At 35.9% G+C, this 11,686-nt stretch overlaps 2 protein-coding genes across 3 annotated transcripts in view; both read left to right on the top strand.

Annotated features, from left to right (window-relative positions):
• Nucleotides 1-4,128, top strand: part of cbsa (cystathionine beta-synthase a) — a 14,847-nt gene extending 10,719 nt beyond the window's left edge. For both annotated transcript variants that reach the window (XM_048197028.1, XM_048197029.1), the window contains exons 11-15: nucleotides 656-733; nucleotides 2,080-2,214; nucleotides 2,367-2,475; nucleotides 2,561-2,645; nucleotides 3,500-4,128. In XM_048197028.1, the coding sequence (XP_048052985.1) occupies nucleotides 656-733; nucleotides 2,080-2,214; nucleotides 2,367-2,475; nucleotides 2,561-2,645; nucleotides 3,500-3,630 (538 nt within the window). In that variant the 3' untranslated portion in view covers nucleotides 3,631-4,128. The remainder of the gene's footprint in view (nucleotides 1-655; nucleotides 734-2,079; nucleotides 2,215-2,366; nucleotides 2,476-2,560; nucleotides 2,646-3,499) is intronic.
• Nucleotides 4,129-4,671: 543 nt separating this feature from the next.
• Nucleotides 4,672-10,891, top strand: cryaa (crystallin, alpha A). The gene is made up of 4 exons (XM_048197076.1): nucleotides 4,672-7,209; nucleotides 7,312-7,728; nucleotides 8,419-8,541; nucleotides 9,969-10,891. The coding sequence occupies exons 2-4, from the start codon at nucleotides 7,537-7,539 to the stop codon at nucleotides 10,173-10,175; spliced, it is 522 nt and encodes a 173-aa protein (XP_048053033.1). The 5' UTR covers nucleotides 4,672-7,209; nucleotides 7,312-7,536; the 3' UTR covers nucleotides 10,176-10,891.
• The last annotated feature ends 795 nt before the right edge of the window (nucleotides 10,892-11,686 follow it).

Consider the following 11,686-nt stretch of genomic DNA (forward strand, 5'->3'; position numbering starts at 1 on the left):
AATATATATAACTATGTTTTCAGTGGTGCATAAAGACCTTACATAATGAACCATGATGTTTTTATTACCTTAGAATGAGTAATTTCTATCTCATATACCGCGGGTCCCCCCTCCATGTCAAGTCATCTTTATGCGCCGGCATGTTTCTACAGTAACCCTAAACGGACAAACTGCTCTACAGATTGCATTTCGTCACTATGTTCATTGGTGTTTTTAGATGCAGCTTGCATTGTCACTACGTTGAATACGTACAAAGTAGTAGTAGTAGTAGTCGTCGTCATCGTCTGGTTTATTAGAAGCAGAAACCGTTTGTTAGTAGTAAGAAGAAACCTCATTGCTTCACTGGCTGATGCACTCTCTGCTGTCTCAGAAGATGACATCTTTGTCATGTCGGCCAGACGGCCACCGTAGCTTCTCCGAAAGCGAGGGGTACGAGGGTGAGTTTGTGTTCATCAGAAAGAAGAAAGTCATATACACCTAGAATGGCTTGAGGGTGAGTAAATCATGGGGTAATTTTCATTTTAAAGTGAACTAATCCTTTAAATGCTCTCTAAGTTGTTTTAGTTAAAAGCATCTGCCAAATGCATAAATGTGTGTGTATGTTCAGTTTTTGATATGAATGCAAATTATTTTGTGTTTGAAATTTACTCTAAAGGTCCAAGTTCTTGAGTGATAAGTGGATGTTCCAGAAGGGCTTTCTGAGGGTGGAGGACATCATGGTGAATAAACCTTGGTGAGGAGAGAATTGTTTTGTCAATTTAAGATTTAGTGGAGTGTATAGGTGAGACTAGGGCTATTTGTCATACTTTTTATTTGTTGAATATTCATTAGGGTATATTTATTTATTTTCTAAATTTAAGTAAATTTCTCCTTAGGCATATCAATTGTCTAGATATTGAACATTTCCACAATCATTGCCACAGAAAAAAAGATATACATATTGACCTTTTCTTGACAACATGTCATAAAAACAGAACATGTCCTGATCATTGTTGTCAAAAAAGGTATATCTTTTATCACACTATATGGGATAAGTTGTTTAAGTGCATTTTATTTTATTAAACAGTAAAATGATTATTAAAAACACAAAATAATTAATGTAACAGCAAAATATGTACAATTTAAGAACATCAGACCATTAAATTGAATAAGTAATATTACTAAATGTGTAACATTTTAAACACAACTTGCCCTTGTCCTGTGAACACTTTTTAACTTTTGAGTTAAAATCTGTCTCATCTATAGAGACAGAGGCGTCATAATCTGAAAACCACGCCCACCGGGGGGGGGGGGGGGAACAATCCAACCGTCTCCATTGACTTTGTAATGCGTGAAGCTGCCTCCTTGTCATTTCTGACTTATAACAAAAAACAGAACAATGTCTAAAAGCTGCAATGTGACAAGATGTGCAGGAAACAAGCTTAAAAAACCCAGAACCAAAAAAACAAGAGTAAGGACACAAAAGTGGATACAGGCAATTGAGACAGAGTGCGACATGTTATATTACACTTAAAACTACATCCACTGGAGGGGAGCATAATCAGCTACAGGAAATATAATATATGACATTTGGATATTTGATCAGTGACTAAATGTTTACTGCACATGTAGGCATACTGAGGCATACTGAGTGTCGGGATCCCAAAATGTACCCATTCTTCCTGCTGATGCTTCACTTCTTATTGCCTGTATCCACTTTTTTTCTCCTTAAAGGCTGGCTTTTATGGTTCGGTAGCTTATAAAACTTAGTTCTGGGTTTCTTAGCTTGTTTGCTGCACACCTTGTCTCATATCATCTTTTAGACATTGTTCTTTTTTTAGTTATAAGTCAGATATGACTTTGAAACCATAGAAAACACATTTCACTCCACACTTTTTTTGAGATATTGTGGATATGACAACTTCTCTGTGTGAAAACTAGCACCATTTTTCACTATTTTAAATATATACTTTATTTATGAACATTTATACAGTTGATAATAAGTTGATTTATAAGTTGAGGTATTTAGAACCTGGACAGACTCTCGTTTGTTACTGGTTCTGTGTTCATTCTTCATTTTTCTTCATAAATTTCTTCCAGGTGGTGGAATTTGAAATTGCAAAGTCTAAACCTCTCTGCTCCTCTTACTGTGCTGCCCACAGTCACATGCCAAAAAACTATTAAAATCTTGAAAGAAAAGGGCTTTGACCAGGCACCTGTCGTAAATGAAGCTGGGTGAGTGAAAATGCGACATTTTAATTTGTCAGAATAAATTCATATTAAAATGGTGACAACTGCACCATATTTTTCATCAGTACCTATTGTATTAAAACATTTGTCAATGTAAATGACGCTGGTTAAAACTGTGTTTGGCTTCCTCTCTGCAGGTTGATTCTGGGTATGGTGACCCTGGGAAACATGCTTGCTTCTGTACTTGCGGGAAAGGTCAAGCCCTCTGACCCTGTCAGCAAAGTGCTCTACAAACAGTTCAAGCAGGTGGGTCTAGTGCAGCACTTTTAGAAAGGATGGTTTTTGCTCACTCAATCCATCTGTCATTACTTAACTATTTTGCCTGTTTTAGATTCGTCTAACTGACAATATGGGAAAGCTGTCTCGGATCTTGGAAACTGATCACTTTGCCCTGGTGGTCCATGAGCAGATTCAATGTGAGTGTTTCTCATGGACAGACATATTGAGTAATAATTCTTCATTGACTGGATAATGTGCTCTTATGTATTTAATTTTTTTATTTTATTTTTACAAAACCGCATCAGCTATGCATTCAGTGTAACCCAGATGTTAGAAATTCTGATTTACTCTGCTTAAACTTTTGACTTTACATTAGTCTTCTCGTCAGGATTTGCAGACAACTCAAATACAGAACAACCAGGGAAACTCAAAAAGATATTTGACAAATAAAAGGCAATACAAAAAAACTGGGCAAAGACAAACCCAGACATCAATCAACCCTTACGCAAAGAAAATATACATGAATGATCAATACATTAACTGATTTAACAGTATATTTGAAAATATACAGAATTATATGGGAACATGTATGTGTACAATAAAGGATAAAACTTTATGAATATTATATGTAATGCTATTTTTGTCTTCATTTCTAAATATTTTGTATGTATCAATATATGGTCAATGCATATTTTGCAGTATATTGAAAAATATAAGCACTAGTTTTCCATATATGGAAATGTATTATGTAATATATTGCATTATTTAGTATTTTGAATTATATTCCCATATAATTTTGTATCGTAAGAGTAACTAGTAATATATGATTCCTCCTGTTGTGACCCCTTTAAAGGATTTTTTTCTCCATGTAAAAATGCTTTTGTCTTTTTGCTTTGACATCGAATCGTGAATGCAGCCAAAGGCATTTTTTTTAAACCTTATATCTATGGTGTCTTGTCCTCCTGATCCCATATAGCCACTGAGAGGATGATGAGGATTTTTTTTTTTTTTTATTGCTTCTCTTTTTTTCTTGTATTTTTTTTTCTCTCAGATCTCACAGATGGATCCTCTACTCAAAAGCAAATGGTGTTTGGAGTGGTGACAGCCATTGATCTTCTCAACTTTGTGACCGCTCGAGAGAAAAGAGAGAGATCTATGTCTGAATCAACAGATGAATCCTGAAGGCATTTGAGCACTTCCTGCCTCAATCTGAATGTGATGCACTACAAAGAATCATACTTTAAAGTTATAGACAACGTTTAGTTATTACATCTAAAACTTGGGCAGTAGGGTTGGGTGGAACTGCTTTTTACAATATTTTTTGTTTGTCTTTTTTGCATAGCCAATAATTATGTACAGGTTTACAAATGCGTGTTAACAAATTTACAGTGATGTTAAAAGGCATCAGAACAGGGTTTAAAAAAAAAAAAAAAAAAAAAAAAATTGCCAATGGTTGGTAAATTGACTAAATTTACTGGCCAAAAATAGTTTGTACTAGCCATGGCTGTGTATTTTGCATTGTTGTTATTCAATATATGTTTAAATTACTATGACAATGGAATTTTTGTGCTTTGTTTTCCTTGCATATTTCTGACAAACACTGCTGACAAAAAGTCATTGTTTCACTGTGTCCTTTGACTTGTCATGTTGCAGTTCCTAATAAAAGTATTGGCCAACCCACCTGCAGAATCTGTGAAAATGTGAATAATTTTATCAAAATAAGAGAGATCATACAAAATGCATGTCATTTTTTATGTAGTACTGTCCTGAGTAAGATATTTTACATAAAAGATATTTACATATAGTCCACAAGACACACACAAAAAAAAGCTGAATTTATTAAAATAACCCCATTCAAAAGTTTGGGAACCACTGGTTCTTAAAACTATGTGTGGTTACCTGGATGATCTACGACTGTTTGTTTGTTTTGTGATGGTTGTTCATGAGTCTCTTGTTTGTTCTGCAGTTAAACTGAACTCTGTTCTTCAGAAAAATCCTCCAGGTCCTGCAGATTCTTCAGTTTTCAAGGATTTTTTGATGAAATATCTTCAACCATCACAAAATAAAAAAAAAATAAAAACATTTGCAGATCATACAGGTAACCATACATAGTATTAAGAACCAATGGTTCCCAAACTTTTGAATGGGGTTATTTTAATAAATTCAGCTATTTGTCTTGTGGACTATATGTAAACATCTTTTATGTAAAATATCTTACTCAGGACAGTACTAAATAAACAATAACATGCCTTTTGTATGATCTCTCTTATTTTGTTAAAATTATTCACATTTTCACAGATTCTGCAAGTGGTTCCCATACTTTTTCATGCAACTGTAAAATAAAGAACATCTGATAGCCAATGCGAATGTGAAGGGGGCATTTTGGACTTCTAATTAATCAATATTAGTTTCCTAGCCAGCAGGGTGACAAAGTCAATTGCATCTTGTTTAAAAGTTGACAAGGTTGGTACTGCAGGGCAAACTCCGAACAAAGCAGTGAGAGCATTCGGTTCAGTTATTTCCACTGTAATAAATGCTAACGTTTCAAAAAATATTGTTCAAAAAAGTGAAGGGCAAAGCCAAAACATATGAATCAGGTTTGCTGGAGTTTGCAATACATCAACAAATAATGGATGAAGGCCATAAACAGCATCTAGACAGATTTTTTTTTTTTTTTTTTTTTTTTTTGAAGATACTGATGCTTGTAAGATACAGATGTTTGCATCTTCTCTCCAGGCCTGACATAAAATATCCTTTCACCTCAAGCTCTTGTAATAGTTCTGTTCATGATACAGTCCACTGAGAAAAGCTTCAGACAAAAGCTGCTGACTGAGCTGAAACCTGGCCAAAGATTAAACCACCCATCCGGTGGCCTGGTCGCCCATCCTCACTCCATTGGCCAATGCACCCCTCCCATGGCTGGGGTCTGTTTGCCAAGGCTGTTGAGTATGTGGTATGGAAACAGGGCCTTGCTGGTTTACAGTTAAGCCTCACCAGCGTGCCAGGTGAAAGCCCCTGGGGATTACCCTAATGCTGCCCCACAGACCAGAGGGGAAGTCATCACATCTAGGATCAGAATTATGGGTTCAAAGCTGCTCTGGTCGGACAGATGAGTTAAATATTCCACACCTAAAGCCTTTGTTAAGCCATTTCACTGTACATGTATATGTGTGTCAATGCACTTACTATATGCAGTATTAAATTATTTCCATAAAAAACAGCAGTTCTGCTACCAAAAAGAATGTGCATGATGATAATAATTATGTTAAAATCATGTAATAATTTGTGTAGTTTGCATTATTTCAATTTTTACTACTATTTTCTCTACGGTATTATCCAGAAAGGAATAGTTTGCCCAAAAATTAAAATTCTGTCATCATTTACTCACGACTCATGCCACTGAAAACTAACGTATGATTTTCCTTCTTCTGCATAACACAAAAGAAGATATTATATATAATGTTTCAGCTTCTTTTGTCTATAGTCAAAGTCAAAGGGGTCCAAATATTTCAATCTCCAAAAAGGAGCGTAAAAAATAATCCATGCAAATCTGAATTTGAAGTGTTTATTCAATCTGAAATCACTGATCAACTCATGTATGTAGAGACCAGATCAAATATAATGACACTTCACTGTAGTAATGATAAGAGCTAGTGACACAAAATGTTTTCACAAACAGCTCTCGAAGCTTTTCAAACCTTATTAAAACATTTTGATATATTTTGCAGTGCATGTGATATTCATCTTGTTTGTTTGCCCATGGTTCTGAATGCTTAACCCTATAAAGCCTGCGGTATCATATTTGATCCACATATTTATAAGGCCTCTAAATTATCAATGGTCAAAAGAAACCTTGATGAAAAACCTGTTGTATACAATCTGCTACATGCCTTCTGTCGCCTTTTACCATAATTGTAAAAATGTCCACCTTTAGGTCTTGGTACTTTTTGCAGAGAAATTCTTTACTGATTTCTGTTAAGTAAATATAAGAATAACTTTTATATTCGTAGTGATATTTCAAGATGAACACTGAACTGAAGCAACTTAGATTTACTGGATATATATATATATATATATATATATATATATATATACACCAGGCATTTAAGGAATGTTTATTTGTACATCATGTATTGCTTAATAAAGAGCTTTGTTCACAAAACTAAGCTTTAATTATCATCTTTCTAAGATACATTATTGGGAGTTATAGACTAACAGTTGGATTTTATGTGAATAGTCTGTTATAAACATTAATTTACGTTAAAGAACACTATCTTTTTGGCCATATAAATATCAGCAACTGCACTGCACTTTTTTTTTTTCTTTTTTTTTAAAGATTTTTCTGATTATTATTTTGTCAGGCTTTGAAGGTTTAAAAACATGTACATAATACTTATGTTTAGTTTCATTCTGCAGAGCATGGGAATTGCAGTCATTCACTACATTCCCTCCACTAATCTCTCTCTTTACTAACTGTAGTGCACATGCAATTCAGGATGTTATGTAATTTGTGTTCTGTAACATTTTAGCATTGGTTTCCATAGAATTTTGCAGACTAACAACTTTTTTTAGTGAAGCTTCAATTTTGAGGATGAAACATCTGGTGAACCAAGTGGCCATAACACACCATTAGTAAAGTTCTGCAGCCACTCCACTTCATCTGTTTGGTCTGGTTTGTTTTGGCAGGCACTTATTTTCCGGTGATAGCTGGGCCACCAGGCTACTGCCGGGAGCCATTCAGGGCTAGACTGTCATTCTCAGGTCAGTGTGCACCCCACCGATTCTGCTGACAGCACTGTTCCCACCATGAGATAATGCCATTCCAGAGGGATCCACTTGTAAGCCCCTCTTTCTGAAGCACAGGTATATAACCAGGGGGTTTTCTCCATTGAGGACGGCACACATCATTTGGGGATCTTTGTCTACTGTACCAGTCTTTATCAGCCTCCTACTCTCCTTCAGTCCACATCTTCTCCTTCGAAAATTTCCTCAACATCAGGAGCAAGTAGTCACAGTCAGGCTCAAATCGCTGAGATTTGCCAGTCAACTTTTAGCTAATCGAAGTTGAGAGTTTCCAAGCCTGACATTATGGATATTGCCATCCAACACCCCTGGATCAGACGCACCATGGGCTACCCCACCCGGCTCTTCGATCAGTTCTTTGGAGAAGGCCTGTTCGACTATGACCTCTTCCCCTTCGCTGCCTCAACTATCAGCCCTTACTATCGACACTCACTCTTCCGCAACTTCCTGGACTCCTCCAACTCAGGCATCTCTGAGGTATGAATTGCTTTATTGCAAATTGAGAAGATTTTGAATTTTATAATGCCACTGTTAATGCTAAAACCCATTCTTGAAATACATTTCAAGACTTCAGGAATTAAATCACAAATAAGACTAATAAAAAAAAAATTGGAAATATGCACAGACTTTGACAGAAGACAAAACAGAATCAGGCTAAAATTTAGAAATGAACAAAACTGATGAATACAAAAAAATCAGTCGAAAAATGGATAATGTTCTACTACAAAATTAACAGTACCTTTTCCGGACATTTCCTTCATCCCAAAAACACTACACAATGCATAATTCAAAATACAGGTAAAATACCAGTGAAAAATAAATGCAGAAAGTCCCTTCATATTTATATGGTACATTGTGCCATATTTTACGGACTCAAGCGAGTGAGGAATTAAGTTACATAGTGGCATGCTAAAGTAATGAGAAATTATAAAGAGACACAAGGCCTTTCATATTCATATTCCAGCATCCCTCCACCAATCCAGCTCCTGGGGGGATACGGGGGAGTACTTTGGGTTTTGGCCAAATTCCAATCTCGGAGCCCTCCCCTTTAGACAGCATGCCAAATTTGCATACTCTTTACTCTATCTGATTATATGTAAGTGTGAACTTGTGAAACTGCAATTGACACCATATCAATGTAACCACTGCTTGACCATTTTTTTTCAGGTGAGGTCTGACAGAGACAAATTCACAGTGTTCCTGGATGTGAAACACTTCTCTCCTGATGAGCTCAATGTCAAGGTGACAGATGACTATGTGGAGATCCAGGGCAAGCATGGAGAAAGACAGGTGAGGTCATAACTCATTATGACAGGACAGGGAATGTCTTCTTCTCTCCTCAAAAGAGGTTAGCAATTAGAAACTCGCAATTAAATTAAATGAACCATCCAAATGTTCTCATTAATTGCTTTTCTGATAGTGAAAGAAAGTTGGTAGTTGTAGTAGTGAATCATTATTTAATCCAACTCTAATGTTTAATGCTTCATTTACAATGATTTAGCTTGTATTCCATCAAAATGTTCAGTGTGCGGTGAACAATGAACAGTACAACACTATAATACTAGTATACTAGTGCCTATGTATGTGTGTGTTCAACAGTCTGGAAGAATTAAATAGTGCATATGCAGTAGCCAATGATAAATTCTACAAATTGTCAGCGGATCAGTCGGAATTCGTCAAAAATTAAGACTGCTCTCTAAAAATCGCAACTAGCATTATGTGTATAACATAACATCTGGATCAACATCTGGAACAACTATAGGAGTGAGTGTAATTAAACTATTGACTTATGAACTATTCTCAGACGTTAATGCATGGGAAAATATAATTCATGATTTCATGAAATCACATTGTCCAAAATAAATAAGTCATACTGAGGCAGACTAATGCAGTTCTAGTAAAATGGTTTAAATAAATAATTTAAAAATTAATGGAGCAAGTTAAATTTTTATATGTAATAAATATGTATATAATATGAAATCTTGGATTATTTCAGCTTTTATGAGCTCATTATTTTAAAGCTCATCAGTCATTCCAAGCACATTCATGTTTGCATCGCTCTCTTTTACCACCTCTTCTCCTCCCCTTTTCTTTCCCAGATGTGTTTTTCTTTTCTGTTCCTTTTCTATTTTTATCTCCATCCTCCCATCCCCATAGCTAGTTTTTCAGCATGGTGGGTTTATTCATGTTTTAGTAGCCTTAAGGGAGGCACAGATGAGGAAAAAGTGAGCAGATCTCTCAGAATGCTTGTGTCAGATTGACGTCACTTCTGCATCATAGCCTGCCACCCTATTTGGAGTCCCAAAAGCCAGTAAAGGGCTTGTGGGTAATCTTTTCAAGGCTTTACTGGTGGAGTGTGTGCTACAATGCTTTAACCCTAAAGCTGTTGTTCTGTCTGACCTAATCAACAGCAGACGGTAAAGTCTGGTGACTACTGTTTCAGTAGTGCTTGTTGAACATATATATACATGAGTATATATATATATATATATATCCTCATGGTCCATTTTAGTCTTTCCTGGAAATTTCTCAAATCATTTAAACTCAAATGAATACAGCTTTACTCCAACAGAACAGGCACCTCTTCACACATGGTAATACATGTTTGCTCAGGTCATCTCTAATGAGGTAAAGTGCTAATAATATCTGTGCATGATGGGTTTATGAATGTGGCCTTTTTCTGACATTTTCTCTGTTTCTGTTGGTTGACTCCTCAGGATGATCACGGCTACATCTCCCGTGAATTCCACCGTCGCTACCGTCTGCCTTCCAACGTGGACCAGTCTGCCATCACCTGCACACTGTCTGCTGATGGCCTGCTCACTCTTTGTGGACCCAAGACTGGTGGCATAGACGCTGGCCGTGGAGACCGCACCATCCCTGTTACCCGTGAGGACAAGAGCAACTCAGGCTCCTCCTCCTAGACAGGCCGCACCCCACAGCCAGGTGGTGGTTTGGAGGTGTGAGTGGGGCTCACAGGGGGGTCTAGGCTTTAATTTCAGAGGGCATCTAAAGGTGGATTTAAGCAAATCCTTTATTTGTTTGTCATTAAACAAGCCCTTCCTCCCACTTCCACCTCAAAGGGTGTCAGTGTATATCTGATCTAATACCTTCTTTCATTAGACTACACTAGCTAAAAATCTCCATAATCCACTATGATTGTTTTCATTTTTTTCATTATATGCTACTCACACAGGGAATGGATCAGGATGATTGGCTGGGGGTCTTAAAGAAAGAGGTGAAAAGATTTCTTCACTCAACCCTCTACCCTCCTCTCTAGTCAGATGTTAAGCGACAAGCAGTCATTGTCACACTGGCGATATATTACGAGAGTAATTATTATTTAAAAGCATAATCCTTTACTGTATAGGATCAATTGTAGAACTAAATACTCTGAGGAAGGTTAACAAGGGGAGGTGGAGAGCTTAGTTAAAATCACCCTGTTTGAAGATTTCTGATCCGAGAGATTCCATTACTGGCACCAGTCAGACCTCCGCTTCCTCTCTTTCCTGTGTCAAGACCTCTTTTCTAGATCTCTCTTGTCATTGACTCTTTCCTGTTTTGTAGGTTTTAGCCCTGTTCTACTGATTACAAACTCCCAAGTGATTAAAAAAATAAAGTTGTACCATTAACCATTAGACATACCATGTTTGTCTTTTTTTATGCTATATAATACAAGTCACACTATACATAAATAGTAAGTAAATGTCTAGCCTATGACTAGCCGATTTAGAATTATGTTATTGTGGAGAAGTTGAATGACGCATAATATATGTAAATAACTTCAAATTCTTAATGAACTGGCGAGAACGGATCCAAAATGTTCTTTCTCTTTCTTAAACCCTTTGCCATCAGCTCTTTGTCATAAGAGCTACTGATTGATTTTCTATTGACTACTGGATTCCTTCAATTGGGACTACAGTAAAAATATGTTTTTAGTGTAAAACTGTGTTGCCAGTAGACTAAGTCTTTAAATATAGAACATGCATGGTAACCTAGAAATGGTAACTAATGGTATCTAAAATAACTTGAGGATAATTTAGATACCACGGCAGGTTACCACTTTTTAATGAACTGGTAATATGCAGGCAAATAATGCAAGCATACTTTTTTAAAAATAAGTGATAAAACATTTGAAAATGATCTGGTTTGGGGAAAAAAATATGAAGACATCACAGACAGATGTATAAGTAGACTCACAGCCCCATACATGAATTAGTATTCCACTATTAAAAACAATAAATTTCTGCATAATGAATGTCATGCTCTAACTAAATCACAGTATGAACCACAACTAAAGTAGTCTTCAATTATTAATACTTTTGAACAAATACAACAAGACCTCCATCATCGTAAAATGTTTAATTAATGTATATATATATATATATATATATATATATATATATATATATATATATATATATATATATATATA

Source organism: Megalobrama amblycephala, linkage group LG7, assembly GCF_018812025.1.
Source record: "Megalobrama amblycephala isolate DHTTF-2021 linkage group LG7, ASM1881202v1, whole genome shotgun sequence".
Taxonomy (NCBI): domain Eukaryota; kingdom Metazoa; phylum Chordata; class Actinopteri; order Cypriniformes; family Xenocyprididae; genus Megalobrama; species Megalobrama amblycephala.